Source organism: Carettochelys insculpta, chromosome 6, assembly GCF_033958435.1.
Source record: "Carettochelys insculpta isolate YL-2023 chromosome 6, ASM3395843v1, whole genome shotgun sequence".
In the NCBI taxonomy this organism is placed as follows: Eukaryota; Metazoa; Chordata; order Testudines; family Carettochelyidae; genus Carettochelys; species Carettochelys insculpta.
This window is the reverse complement of record NC_134142.1, coordinates 77,195,698-77,211,385: the sequence shown is the minus strand read 5'-3', so window position 1 is coordinate 77,211,385 and position 15,688 is coordinate 77,195,698. Positions and strand designations below refer to the sequence as shown.

The 15,688-nt window shown below is 46.7% G+C and overlaps 1 protein-coding gene across 11 annotated transcripts in view; it reads right to left on the bottom strand.

The window, feature by feature from the left end:
* The window catches only part of IRAG1 (inositol 1,4,5-triphosphate receptor associated 1), a 155,382-nt gene that overhangs the window by 34,376 nt on the left and 105,318 nt on the right, over positions 1-15,688 (bottom strand). For all 11 annotated transcript variants that reach the window (XM_074997386.1, XM_074997389.1, XM_074997396.1 and 8 more), the window contains 4 exons: positions 10,887-10,917; positions 9,127-9,267; positions 2,528-2,659; positions 2,226-2,367 (listed from right to left, as the gene is read on the bottom strand). In XM_074997386.1, the coding sequence (XP_074853487.1) occupies positions 2,226-2,367; positions 2,528-2,659; positions 9,127-9,267; positions 10,887-10,917 (446 nt within the window). The remainder of the gene's footprint in view (positions 1-2,225; positions 2,368-2,527; positions 2,660-9,126; positions 9,268-10,886; positions 10,918-15,688) is intronic.

Sequence of the window (15,688 nt, the reverse complement as noted above, 5' to 3'; positions counted from 1 at the left end):
CTTCATGGACAAGGACAGCTCCCACACTACAGTGCAGTATGGGAAGGTGGAGGGCAGCCCTTGGTGGGGAAGGAAAGAGCTACTTAGAAAAACTAGATGTACACAGATCCATGGGTCTGGAATTTATGTACCCAAAGGTACTGAGGGAATTGGCAGACGTCTTTGTCGAGCCTTTGGCCCTTATCTTTGAAAAGTCTTGGAGCTCAGGAGAGATACCCGATGATTGGAAAAAGGCAAATGTAGTGCTCACCATTAAAAAAGTAAAGGACGACAATCCAGGGAATTATAGATCAGTCAGCCTTACTTCAGTCCCTGGGAAAATAATGGAGGGGATCGTCAACGAATCCATTTTGGAGCACTTGGAATAGGGGAAAGTGATCAAAAGTAGTCAACATGGATTCACCGAAGGCAAGTCATGCCTGACCAATCTGATTAGCTTCTATGATGAGGTAACTGGCTCTGTGGACATGGGGAAGTCAGTGGACGTGATATATCTTGACTTTGGCAAAGTTTTTGATACAGACTCTCACAACATTCTTGCTTATAAGTTAAGGAAATATGGATTGGATACATGGACTATAAAAATGGATAGAAAACTGGTTTGATGGTCAGGCCCAACAGGTAGTGGTCAATGGCTCAATATCTGGATGATGGCTGGTTTCAAATGGAGAGTCCCAAGGCTTGGTTCTGGAGCTTGTGTTGTTCAACATCTTTATTAATTACCTGGATGAGGGACTGAATTGCACCCTCAGCAAGTCTGTGGATGGCACCAAGCTGGTGGGGGGAGGTAGATACATTGGAGGGTAGAGATAGGATCTAGAGTGGCCTGGATAAATTGGAGGATTGGGCCAAAAGAAATCTGATGCAGCTCAACAAGGACAAGTGTAGAGTCCTGCACTTGGGATGGAAGAATCTCAAGCACTGTTATAGGTTGGGGACCAACTGGCTAAGCAGCAGTACAGTGGAAAGTGACCTAGCGATTACGGTGGATGAAAGTTTGGATATGAGTCAACAGTGTGCCTTTGTAGCCAAGAAGGCTAACGGCATATCGGGGTTCATTAGGAGAAGCATTTTTAGCAGATCTAGAAAAGTCTTTATTCCCCTCTACTTGGCACTGGTGAGGCCACTTCTGAAGTAGTGTGTCCAGTTCTGGGCCCCCCAGTATAGAAAGGATGTGGAGGTATTGGAGAGGGTTCAGCAGAGGGCAACAAAAATGATTAGGGGGCTGTAGAACATGACCTATGAGGAGAGGCTGAGGGATATGGGCCTAATTAGTTTGCAGAAGAGAAGACTGAGGGGTGATTTGATAGTCTTCAAATTCCTGAAGGGGACCTCAAAAGAAAGTTAAGAGAAACTGTTCTCAGTGGTGACAGATGGCAGAACAAGGAGCAATGGTCTGAAGTTACAGAAGGAGAGGAGTAGGTTGGATATTAGGAAAAACTACTTCACCAGGAGGCTGGTGAAGCACTGGAATGTGTTGCCTAGGGAGGTGATGGAATCTTCACACATAGAGGTTTTTAAGTTCCAGCTTGCAAGAGTCCTGGCTGGGGTGACTTAGTTGGCGTTGCTCCTGCTTGAAGCAGGGGGCTGGACTAGATGACCTCCCGAGGACCCTTCCAGCCCTATGATTCTTTGATTCTATGATTAATCTACCAGACACTAAATATCACAGGCTGAACAGACACTCTAAATTTATGGTTTATTACAACAATCTATAATGCAATACATTATTCCCTGCTTTTGATACCTTGACTGCAAAGGGATTAACTGGTCCATGTACTTTGAATGGTCCCTTAGACTATATACTAATACTTATGCTTATGCTAAACAATCTGGTCCACATTGCATTTTGGTATGTCACTGGGAGTACCTTTCCCCAGCCCCGAAGAGCTCTGTTTGTCTCAAAAGTTTGTCTTTCACCAACAGAAGTCCTCACCCGCCTTGTGTCTCAAACTTTCATTGATTTTTTGCAGGAAATGCTTGCACTTAATAACTGCACGATTAGATGGAGTAGCGCTGTGTCATAAACATGGAAATCCAAAAAGGTACACTTAGAACAGGGTAATCCAACCAGGCCTGAAACCTCTTGCAGACAAGCCTGTGTTGAGAGATCCCCTGTAAAATCTGCATCTGGACCTGAGCAGGTTCATACAACCTGATTTTACAAGATACATAGCACTACAAAGCCACATGACTAAAGGCAAGCCTTTAAGCACTGTTATTACCAGCAGCACCATAACTTCTGCTAGAATTCTGATTGGCCAATTTTTTAAACTCCAGGAGCTCAGCATGATCCTTTTCATATGTTCTCTTCAAATTCTCCACATACTGCATCATTACTTCTGTGGCCTTTGACATACGTTTCTCCTAAAATGAAAGAAGTACATGGGTAATATCTGTATTAATTAAACAATTGTTCACCTGTATGTCTGTATGTGAAATGTTAACTTTTTTCTGAAGATCTGAAATGTGATGGTTGAAGCGTAGATGTCAATAACCATGCTGGAGATTTTTTAAAGAGTCTTACCTGACGGACAGCTCCAACCATTTCAGCACGACTGGAGAGTCTAGCAGCCAACCGACGCAGTACAACAATATCTTCCAACAGCTTCTGGCAAGTTTCTCTATGTTCATAGTGATGCCACAAGGTAGCTGAAGACTGCAGAGAAATCATGCACAAAAATATCAAAACATGGGCTTAGCACCAAAACATGAAATCAGGGGGTAGGCTTTTAGACAACACTGTTCAAAGGGTGCACATTTAGAGCGCTGGTCCCCCTGAAGAGAATGGAAGGCTCACTGCTAAAGGGCTACAACTTTAGAAATGTGTTTCCAAAATGCAAAGAATACTTCAGCTTGACAGCGTAGAAGGTGTCAACAAGGCTCTTCAGCTTTTCTAATTTCCATGATAACGTTCACATTTCGGTATGTTTTCAACCCTTAACTCTTCAAGAGCTCAGAAGAAAAGATCAATAGCAAGCAGCATGGCTTTCTCTAGTATTGCCTGCAAAACACCAGAAAACAATCCTAAAAAAGTTGTAGATACTAACTCAAATCACTCTGGTAATTTAGGCCTCAATTCAGGAACAAACATGTCCCTCTTTGTTGTTGGGAGCCCAGCCTGTTGCACATCCTCCACTCCATCTGCAGGGAGTGCCTGTGTGCTGAGCCAGCTGCTGGTAAGCATGTGTTCATATGCTTTGCTGAATCAGGGCCTTAGTGAAAAACCCTTTTCCTAATTTGTGATTGTTCTGTCTGATATTTAATTTGTTGTCACTTTATTCACAAGAGAATGGCCCATATATCCCACAGTTTGGGTAGTTCAAATCTAGAGCCAGATTTTTGTAATGTTGGATTAATTTTCACATTCTGTAGAACACTGCAGTGTCAAAGAGCTGCAGTAACTTCAGGGGGAATCCTTAAATCAGAAATAAACTTGGATATCAGTAACTCAGACTGTATTTGTAGTTATTTGTTTATGTATTTATATCTGAAAAAAAATCGACAGCTGTAATCATTGCTATTATCTTTACACTATTGCTAATGCCAAACATACAAAATTCATAAAGTCAGGGGGCGCCTATAAACACGAGATTCATTTTTTTGGTTTCATTATTTTAAACCAAAGTCTGAGTGTTTGGTTTTTTTTTTAAACGCATGACCTAGTCTTTGAACTTTAGGGTACATACAGGGTCTATTTTCAAGCTCTTTTCTACAACCATGTGGACTAAAACTTTTTTTAAAACACGAAAGCTAGATTCTCATGTTATCACAGTTGTCTTTGAGGGCTGGGGCTTTAAGTAAAACAAATATCATGAGGCTAATGAACGAGTCATAGGCTTTAGCAAAACTGCTAAATTTAGTTATACTTCTACTTCAGAAATGAATAGAAATCAATCTTCCACTGAGTTTCAAAAGGAGCAGGCCTGGGCCCTAATGTGATCCATGTGTAATGCAAGAAATCCTATTGGTTAAGTTGTCCCACTGCTTAAGGTAATGGGGGCTCAATAAGACCCTCTTTATAAAATTACAGGCCTCATCACTGGTTATATAAAGTAGACATTTAGATCCAAACTGTACCATGTGAATTGGAATGACGATGTAAAAGCTAGCTGCTTCTCTCTCATGAGATACACCTACATTAGAGCGCTCTTATATTATATTATATTAGAGCAGAGCGCTCTAATATAACCGCATTTGCTCCAACCCCTCCGACAGAGGCAAACACCTACAGGATCTCTACCAAGCATTCTTGAAACTGCAATACCCACCTGAGTAAGTGAAAACACAGATCAACAGAGCCAGACGTGTGCCACGAAGCCTCTTACTACAGGACAAGCCCAAGAGAGAAACCAACAGAACACCACTAGCCATCACCTACAGTCCTCAGCTAAAACCTCTACAGCGCATCATCAGGGATTTACAACCCATCCTGGACAATGATCCCCCACTTTCACAGGCCTTGGGAGGCAGACCAGTCCTTGCCCACAGACAACCTGCCAACCTGAAGCAAATCCTAACCAGCAACTGTACACCGCACCACAGTCACTCTAACTCAGGGACCCATCCATGCAACAAACCTTGTTGCCAGCTCTGCCCACATATCTACACCAGCAACACCATTACAGGACCTAATCAGATCAGCCACACCATCGTGGGTTCATTCAGCTGCACATCTACCAATATAATTTATGCCATCATGTGCCAGCAATGCCCCTCTGCTATATACATCGGACAAACTGGACAGTCGCTACATAAAAGAATAAATGCACACAAATCAGATATCAGAAATGGCAATATACAAAAACCCGTAGGAGAGCACTTCAATCTCCCAGGCCACACAGTAGCAGACTTAAAAGTAGCTATCCTACAGCAAAGAAATTTCAGGACCAGACTCCAAAGAGAAATTTCTGAGCTACAATTCATCTGCAAATGCGACGCCCTCAGCTCAGGCTTAAACAAAGACTGGGAATGGCTGGCTAAATACAGAAGCAGCTTCCCCTCCCTTGGTGTTCACACCTCCAGATCAACTGCTGGTAGTAAGCCTCATCCTTGTTGACTGAGCTAACCTTGTTATCCCCACCCTTGCTGTGGCTTATTTATACCTGGCCCTGCAGATTTCCAAGACCAGCATCAGATGAAGTGAGTCTGTGCTCACGAAAGCTCATGCTCAAAACTTTTCTGTTAGTCTATAAGGCGCCACAGGACCCTTTGTTGCTGTTTCGAAAGAGAGTGGTCGAAAGATGCCCTTGTGAAGGGGAGAGTCTACACATGGGCCGCAGCTGGAGCCATCGATGAGTGCTGTCAAAAGGGCCACACGCCACATTAAAAGGGTCCATCCAGGACGTTGAAAGAGCGCATCTACACTCACCAATGGCCTCTTTGGAAAGAAAGGGCCAGGAAATGCTGCAGACGGGGTTGCAGGGTGGCCAAGTGCTTCCAGGGCTGCACCAAGCCACTCCTGTAAAGGCCCCTCCCCAGCACCCTCAGCCTGCACAGCACAAGGCCTGCAGAGCTGCCACAAGCCCTACAGACACAGTGCCCAGAGGAATGGACATGGAGCAGCAGCAGCTCGACACCCTGCTGGCTGCCACCAGTGGAGTGGGTGCTCTGCTGGCCGCAGCACTGGTGGCCTTCCTGCATTTCCTGGAAGGGCCCTGCCCCCAAGGGGTGCAAGGGGATATCCCAAACCATGGGGTCCTCTGGGCCACCCCCGGGCGCTCCACTGACTCTGGAGCGACCCCACCAGGTTCAAGTGATGGGAGCAATTGGTCATGGGGGAGTGGGACAATGACTGGTGGCTCCAGAATTTCCAGATGCAGCAGCAGACCTTCCTGGAGCTGTGCCAATGGCTGTCCCCAGCTCTGAGGCACCAGGACAACTGAACATGGCGTGCTCTCCCTGTGGAGAAGAAGGTCGCGATGGCTGTCTGGAAGCTGGCCACTACCGCTCCATGGGACACCGGTATGGTGTGGGCAAGGCCACAGCTGGGGCCATTGTGATGGAGGTAAGGAGGCCTGGGGAGTCCAGGGGGGCTGGGGTGGGGCTCAGGTTGGTCCGGGCACACCCCACACCCCCTCACAGGAGCCTATATCTCACCCCCACAGATGGTCTGTGCTTTAAATGCCATGCTCCTCCAGAGGGCTATCTGCATCAGGGACCTGGACACGGCCATCGCAGGTTTTGCTGCACTGGGGTCCCCGAATTGCTTCAGGGCCCTTGATGGGACCCACATACCCATCCATGCCCCACAGCACAACAGAGGACAATTCATTGACAGGAAGAGCTGCCATTCCATGGTCCTGCAGGCTATGGTGAACTGTCAGGGTTGGTTACAGAACATATACGTGAACTGGCCCAGCTGCACCCATGGTGTCTGGGTCTTCTGGAACTTGGGCCTGTGCCACTGGCTGGAGGCAGGGACCTACATCCCCCAGAGGGAGCTCCTGCTGGGGGACACCATTGTGTCCCTCTGCCTGGTGGCTGATGCAACATACCCACTCCAACCCTGCTCACGTGGCACTATACAGGCCACCCCACACTCAGCCAGGAGCACTTCAACGGCCAGCTGAATCACGCCCACCAGGTGGTTGAGCGCACCTTCGGCCGCTTGAAGGGGTGGTGGCACTGTCTCCTTGCCCACCTGGACGTGGGTGTCATCAGTGTCCCCTAGGTTGTGGGCTCCTGCTGCACACTCCACAACATTGTGGAGAGGAAAGGGGAGGCCTTCATGCAAGAGTGGGTGGTCAAGGCCAGCACGGGCTACCTGCAGCCAGCTGCTGCCACTAGCTGCCAGGCCCACCAGGACGGGATCTGCATCTGAGGGGTCCTGTGCCAATATGTTGACCAGGAGCCTCTGAGCACTGCCCCAGTCACCCCCGGTAGGCCTCCTGCACACTGCCCCGCCACCTCCCACACACTCCCCGCTACCGAGCACACAGCACACAAGGGATTTTGAAAAATAAACCGTGGTATTGGTAACTGCAAAAACTGTGTATGTAATACCTATTGCCAAACATAACAGAACGGCTACTAAGTACAGTGTGGGGGGGCTAACTATTTACAGGAGAAAGGGGACCTAGGTGGCCCCCCCAGGGGTCATCACTCTAGGGCAGGGGTGGAGGGGTGCAACCTGCACCAGCCCTGGGTCCCATGCGCTCCCCCTCATTCAGGGTCCCCGGCAGGGCAGGGAGGGTGTGGGGAAGGAAGCAGGGGCAGACCCCAACTGGCTGGCTGAGCCGTGAGCCCAGGTATAACCCTGCCACAGCTCCTTCACTTTACTTCTGACTGGGTGAAGGCAGCCACGTTCCGACACTTGCACCCCATGACCTAGGGCACCTCCTCCTTCTGCCGTAGCCCCAGCAGGTCCTGTAGTTCATGCTTGGTTCAGGAGGGGTCGTGCTTTTTCCCCGCCTGGCTGGGCCCTTGGAAGCCCTGGGTAAGCTCGGAGGGGAGGCCCGGAGGCTCCTTGCATGGCTGGGTGTGCAGCTTTAAGAGCTGCTGCACACGCAGACCATGGAGCCCTGTGGGGGGCTGGGCAGCACATTTCTGCCTAACAGCTGATTGCTGCCATGGCGGACCCCACTCTTTTGAAAGAGCAGGATGCTGAGAGTCTATACACGTCCTTTTTTTGAAAAAAGGACATCAAAACAGCAGCCTCTTCCTATATTCTGTTTGGAAGAGCAGCGTCAATTCCTTTGGCGTCCAAAATCAATTTGATCTTTGAAAGAGTGTGCGGTGCGTGCAGGGGTGCTGCACGCTACTTCAAAGCGGGGCCTGCTCTTTAGAAAGAACAGGCTAGTGTAGACGCAGCTACGCTGTTAATATTATCCTTACTATCTCTATTTAGTAACTCATTCTAAATGGAAATATTTATATTACTACAAATGACTAATAGGCTGCATTGCAAAGTGCCCTCATACACTAGCTATAAATATGTGTATGCACACAAAAGATTACAAGAAGTGAAGGCATGAGATTTAATAGATCATCTCCGCTTACTTTAAGGTCTCTAAACAGCCAAGAATAGGGGGAAGCAGCAATTCAACCCCCACTTTTTTAGGTACAGATAATCCTCAAATGCAACTCTGAAATCACAATGAAAAAATGTAAACAAACATCGCCATCCTTGTTTAATTGTATTCTCCTTCAGTTTCATAACTCTGTACGCTGTTTGCCAAATATAATGGGTGAATCTTGCCTCATGCGATTTTAACTATTTATCAACCCCTGATCAGCACATCATTCTGCCTGCCTAATCTGGAAACCTGTCACCATGGTAATTGGGTCTCTGTTGCTATTGTTGCACAAGAGGTTTTGCAGTACATTGTAACTTGACACATTCCAAAACTGTTTGGCATTTCAGTTGCAAAATCCACAGACAGCAGGAAATTGTTACACAAGAAAGGTAATGCTAATAGCTGACAATTTTGTGATTAGAGGCTGTAAACAGCCAGCATACAAGCTTTATAAGACGTAGAAGAGGGTCCAGCAAGTGGATGTATTTTTACCAAGGGGCCCTATTGGAGTTCACTATTCCCCTTCCCATGCTTCTTTTAGCACCTCCATTAAAGGCTTTATGTCAACTTCAAGATATTGATGACAGCGGCCTAAAACGCCTTGCAATGTCACGCCTGAACTGTCCATTCAGGTTTGTTACTGAATGACAAGCTCCCTGCTTCTGCTCTCCCAGGCTAAGCACGCCGCTGTAGCTCCAGAAATGCTACCAGCCATGCCAGGGTTTACATTGTGCCTCGTGCCCTTCTCCTACATTAGGGCTGAGCAAACTTACAGGTCTTTTACTCCCTTGAACAAGCATGGGAGGGGAAGAGACAATGCAAAGTTCTACACTCTGCTGGCTCTTTATGCTGCACCTTTGCCTTATGCGCTGCATTCTGTCTATAAAAGCCAAAGCTGGTAGTATTCAAGCCTGGGTATCTTTCTCTAATATGTATTTCAAAGCTCTTCACCAGTTGCCTCCTGGTGGTGAAAGTAACAAAACAAAAGTGACATAAAACGAACTTTTGGAATCAAGTTCCTAGCTGGCATTAGCAGGTGTACGGGCATGGACTTCAGTGGAGTCTTACAGATTTAAAAGGAGAAGGGAGTGTATCCCTGATTTCTTACCATAATGGCTGCTTTAAAATTTTCCAGTTCCTTCTCAGTGTCCTCCTCAGTGAGATTTCTCTCTCTCTCCGCCTGGTTAATTCTAGATTCCAAGGTGTAACTATCATTTCTGAAGGCCAAGGAAAGTTGTACAAACACATTCTGTTCGGGGGAGGGAGAGGAAACAAAGGGCATTTGTATGAACAGTGATTGTGTACTAGAACTGTCTATTCTGGTAAAGAAATTACCAGTAAGATATATTTGCCTGACTCACTGGCAGTTTTGCCTAAGTAAGGCCATAGGACCTGGCCCTCGGTGTACAATACAGTTAGATATTCCATTATCTTTTGGAAATTATATTTTAATTTCCTCTTTGAGACTGGCTGTTATGTATAAACGTGCTGCAGAGTCTCTTTTCCTCAATGTTTTCGGAAATACCAGTAGAGTGTGACATATGAAATGAAGGAAATAGCCTACCTAACCATGTTATGGTATCAGAATCATAAATGCCTATGTTATTTTGCTGGACTTTCCCCAGGGGTCCCTAAGCTTTTTGAACAGGCAGTCTGTAAAAAGGAAATCCAGGAATGAGCTCAGAATTTACAAGAAGTGTTTCATCTAGGAGATAAACACCTGCTATAGCAGGCAGTAAAAGATTATCAACTGACATTTTCCTGAACCTGCTTCTGAAAGAGTTTCCTTTTTTTATCAATACATCATTGCGTGTCACAAATCTAAAGCTTTTGTGGACTATTCTTAAAAGTAGTCTCAATTTTTGTGGATATTTACATTTTAGACCTGATTTTTTCAAAGTTCTGAGAACTCTTACTACCAGCTGACTGGAGTTGCAAGAGATCCTCTCTGAGGCAGGCAAAGAGGAGCTTAGAGCAGACCTTGGAACTTGTACCTGGAATAAAAATTTTGTGGTCAGCCACCTTGCAATTCAGGGTGTGGCAGGGAGCTGTGAAGCCCCTCTGGGTTGACAGGGCTAGGAGGTATGTAAATAAGGTGGGATAAGGTCTCAGCAGTGAGTAGGCTGGGAACCATAGGTGGGAAAGGAGGAAGGCTCATGGAAGCTCCTTTCTCCTGGGCATATGTTGAAATGATCTCAGATATGCCTGCACTGTACACTTATCTGCCAGGTACTTTCAGATAGCGAATAATAAAGTTGAGGCCTAATAAAAACATATCCAGTGTCCTTCCCGCATAGCTGGACAATAGCTGACTAGAATTGTAAATGATCCGCGCCATCTCTAAGTCACAGCATTCAGAATGCGGTACTTTGCAACTGAGGCACTGTAAAATCAGTGGTCACACTTGAAAAACTGAGCCTTTATATTTCACTTAGATGGGATAAGAAGGTGTCACGGAACCCCCCAAACAAGACTATCCTTGTGTTGGTGGGGATTCATGTTCACAGCCATTCACATTCATGGGAGTTGAGCCTAGTAATCTCATGATAACAATTTTTAAATAAAAATATTGAATTAAGAATACAATCTGAATTAAACAACCAAAAACTTTTATGACTAATTTAAACTGAAAATAGGGTACCTAAAACACAGCATGGGTGATTAACCAATGGAGCAATCTACTAAAGGATGCAGTGGATTCTCTATCACCTGAAGTTTTTAAATTGAGATTGAATAATCTTCTATAATGAATGTTTTTGTTCAGGTGCAAGTTATGGTCTGTGTTATGCAGAGGTCAGACAAAAGGATCACAGTGGTTGCCTCTGGCCTTGAAATATCTATGAACCTTTAGTTACCTAAAACACTTACCTCAACTTCTTTTTCAGTAAGTGGAGGAGAGCTGAAATAAAAACATGGCATTTATTACATTTTTTTAAACCATGACTAATTTTTGGTCAAATTAAATTGTGACTACTTTAAATTTCGGCACAGTGGTACTTATGTATGGACAGAAAGGTTTTCTAACTGAGCTGTGCTGGTGGTAAAGCAACACAAAATTCCACGAGCATGGAAGAGAAAATCAGGGAAGATGTGTCCAGGACAACTGATGGTTGAATGAATTATGCATGGAATCAGTATCACCACCCTTCATCCTCCTGTTAAGTGCTCCAGCAGCATGCTGATTAACAGAGTATAAAAGTTTAGACAGATCAACAGACAGAATGAGTTTCAAAGCACTGAATTTGCACTGTGATCATTGAGCTGACACCATAGACTACATGTACCATACAAAGTCTTGGAACAAGGACTGCTTTTGCTGGATTTCATCTGCAGCTAGATTGGAATCAGCAAATGAACCAGTGCTGCTTTGGGATATAATCTGGTAAAATAATAATGTTAACAGCTGCTGCACTGGGTTAGACCATGGTCCATCTGGCCTAACACCCTGTCTCCAAGAGTGGCCTCTAACATTCCTTCCAGGAACATGTACACAACAGGGCAATGATGGAGGTCATGAAAGCTCTTTCACTGGAGGTTTTCAAAAGGAGGCTGGATATCTATTTGTATTTGGATGGTTTAGACTGGAGTTTCGCAACGTGTGGTATGTGTACCCTTAGGGGTACACAAGAGAAGTCTGGTGGTGGCGGCGGGGGGTATGTGTGCTGAAGTCATATGCGGCTATTTGAGCAATAAAATGCTCGGCGCAGTGAGGGTGTTCTGTTCCGTTTGCGTACATGTCCCTGCCTAGAGCTTGCAGGGAGAAGCGTGTGGCAGCAGTGGTGGCTGTGGTGAGTAGCGGGCATTGAATTACAGCAGGGAGGGGGTGCCTGGCTCTGAAAGAGGGAGTATTGAGTTAAAGTCTGGAGGAGGGATGGGGGGATTGGGTTAAAGAGGGGGGGAGCTGTGGGTGCCTGGCTTTGAAGGTGGGGAAGGAGACTGGGTTAAAGCAGAGCTGGTGGTGCCTTGCTCTGGAATATTATGTTCGTTATCTGAAGTAACCAATAAAATTGCTATTTGCACAAGTTCAGTTTAGAATTTATGATTACAGCTGACAGGGTTTAAAATGGACCAGTTCCTTGTGAAAACAAAGAATAAAACTGCAGATTTGGAAGACGGTCGTACACAGGAAACTATCAAAATCACTGACTTAATTGCAGCCCTTAGCAAGCTGAAACCTAGTTTTGAACATCTGATTTCATCCAAACAAGCTCAAATTTGCATTAAATTAATTATTTTTTTGTAACATCACCGATCATTGTTCACTGATGTTGGGCTGCAATTAGGCCAATCAGAGTGGCTGGGGAAAATCCTCTCAGTGCTGCTGTTCTTCTAGGTGGAGGAAGGGGACGGGCAGTGGCAGCACATGGAATCTGAAGCTGCTTCTTCCCCTCTCAGCCCTGCCTCCAGGCAGAACCCATGAGCTGGATCCTGTTCTGGCTTGCCTGACTCCAGCATGTGAGGCTAAGGGTTCCACCCCACCCACCCTACAGTGGACTGGATGCTGGGGAGAGCCTCATGGGTTGGATCCAGGCAAGCTGCAGGCTGGATCTGCACCATAGGCCATAGGTTACCCCTCTGAACTAGCAGGCACATGCAGCACAAGGCTGACAAATATCAGCATGAGAAGTAGGAAGTGATACTAAATTTGATTCCACAAAATTATACAGAGGAGCTGATTTAGGGAAACCTGTTAAATTATGGGTGGGTATGACTAGAGACTGTGTCCACGTTACCAGTGAGTTACAGAAATTTTATCCCTTGCAAGTGCTTTTGCTCTTTTGGATGCTACTCAGAGGCTGTGTCGACACTAGGAACTAACTTTAAAGTTAGGCACTACACAGAAGTAGCCAGTGCACAGTCAACACACATCTTCCCTTACTTCAAAGTTAACTTCTAAGTAGGGAGCCCAACTTTGAAGTCCTTACTCCATTCCTGGGAATGGAGCAGTGCCCTGCTTCGAAGTTTAACTTCAAAGTAGGGCGTGTACAGACACAGCTTCGAAGTTGCTTATTTCAAAGTTGTACTTCGAAGTAAGCAACTTCAAAGTTATTTTTGTAGTGTAGACACAGCCAGAGCGTACACATATGTGAATAAACAAAGGCAATATCTGAAAGGAGTGGCAGTACTACTTTCACCTACAGGCTAAGATGTTATCGATGGAAGAAGTGGTTGTATGCAGAGTGTCCTGTGTGAGCAAAACATTTCTCAGCATATTGGAACATTATTCTCATTTTGGATGCAGTGCTGATCCCAAAGGAAAATGTTAGCCTGTTTGGCATTTATGAGCTGAAGATTTTCTCACTGGAGTAGAACAGCATTAATATCTGGAATGGACAACTATCCCCAAAAGAGTAGGCCAGCATGTCTATCATATGGGAAGAGAAATTTCCTGCTGAAGGGAACAGTGTTCATTAGAAAGGGTTTGTTATTTGAGACAGATGTCTACTTTTTGGCAAGTTCAGTCGTATTAAGCTTTTTGACTTGAACTTTATTCACATATACAACGTCATCTATTGTTTAATCACTGTATTTTGTAAACAGAGACTTTCATTTTCTCTGATGGTGTGGAGTTAATTTTGGAAAGAAGGCATAAAAAGTGTGACCATCTGCTAGTGTTACAGGACTGTTACAATGATCAGGAAATGTCATTTCCTTAATTTGGCCAGGGAGACTCCAGTAAACATACAGTAGGGGTGCAAGGTCATTTATGGATTCATTTAGTGGATTGACTGTAGTTAGTGATTTAAATCAATTTTTTTCTCTGAATACTGTTATTTACCTGATCGCCCAAGTCAGTACAAACCTAAATAATTCTAACCCTGGCTATTCAATTGCCTTCTTTATTGGGAGACCTTGCAGTTGTATCACTTGCTAAATAAAACTTCCTTTACATGAAGTTTGTATACAGTGCACATTTGCCACTGTTCAGAATAGAGTATGTTTGCATAATTATGGACTGATTACAACGATGCCCAGAAATATCTAGGCATAGTTTTGTTAAGCTATTGGTTATGTATTATACACTGTGACTAGTCCAGGGATTTTCAACCTATGGGTCAGGACCCAAACATAGGGTGCAATTAGATTTGGTAAGGGTCAGCAGCTGGGAAGCTCTGAGCCACATGTGGCTCTTAAAGGAGCCATTTGCGGCTCTGCTGCCACTCACTCCTCTGGCTCCCAGTCCCTGCCCTGCCACGCTGAAAGGAAACTCAATTTAATTGGTTTAACAGCAGTCAAGAGGCATGTGGCTGTTAAACCAATCACATTGAGTCCCATTTCAGTGCAGCAGGGCCGGGAACTGCCCACACTGCAGGTCAGGGAAGGGAATAGGAGGGCAGAGGGCAGCCACAGGGAGGAGGTGGCTGCAGCCCGACAAAGGAGCAGTGTGGGACAACAGCGGCAGCATGCAGAACTTGTGTAAGGTAGGTGGGTAGGGGAGATGAGAGGTGTTTAAGCCTAGGGATTGGGGGGGTGGCTGAGAGCCAGCCAGGGCTCACTGCCCCATCCAACTCCCAGCCATAGGCTTGCAGGGTTCTCCCTGCACCATCTGGGGATCCTGTGGCTGGGGATGCTGGCCAGGGCTCTGTGCTCCAGCAGGATCCCAGCTGCAGGGCAGCCAGGGTCCCCACTCCCTGTCCCAGTTTTTGGAAATGTTCTGCAGGACAGGCAGCCCTGGCTGGGGATCCCAAGGGTGGGGCTGCTCATGTCGCAGAAGTGTTCCAAAAATCTGGTAACCCTAACTGAGAGGAGTTTAGGCCTGAGGGCAGGGGGACATTTGGGGGATGAGAGGAGTTTAAGACTGGAGCAGGGGAGGTGGCATTTTGAGGCTGAGAGGGGTTTAAGCTGGGGATGTGTTGGGGGTGGGGGGCGGCTGAGAGGTGTTTGTCGGCTCTCCAGGAGAATGGTGGCAAGGGAAGCCCAGGCCCACCCACTACTCTGGGCTCCAGCTCCAGGATGCAAGATAGGAGGCAGCTGCCCCAAACACAGCAACTGCCCCCTGGGACACTTCTTCCACCACTTCCCTTCAGGCTCAGTGGGGAGAGCAGAGGGGATGCGGGGGAAAGGTTGAGCCTGGGGGTATGGGCACTGGCCTTGTCCATTGCCCACCACAGGGCATGGAGGAGGACATGGGGTCACTGGGGCATGGGTGGTGGGGGCGGGGCGGGGGGGCACCAGCTTTGGTGGTGAGGGGAGCGGCAGGTAGGGTGGTGTGAGCTAGCTAGGCCTCCGCCAGGTCCAGCATCCATTGGTCAGAGGCCTGCACCCACTCCCGCTGCCACTCCTCCTCCACTGTGTCATTTTGCTGCTGGAGGGCAGCCATGTAAGTCCGGTGGTGTCTTCCTCTGGCTGGCTACATCCCCTCTGGCCCTGGGCACGCCCTTTTGGGGATGGGCTTCTGCCCCAGGTTTAACTCCAGCTCCTCCCTGTGACTGGCAGGCTGTGTAGAGGGGCTGGGCCAGGCTCCAGATGGTGCATCTGTAGTGGGAGAGGGTGATTCCTTCCAACCATGCACCCCCTGAGGTCCTGCCCCCTAGCTATGAGATGGAGCTGTGCCAGGTGTGCATGTCCATGCTCCCTTCACAGCGGGCTCTGCTGTGCAGGGAATCTGTGGTATCATGGGGACCAGCCTGACTGCAGCCCCTGACCCTCATGAGCTGATGGGTAGCAGC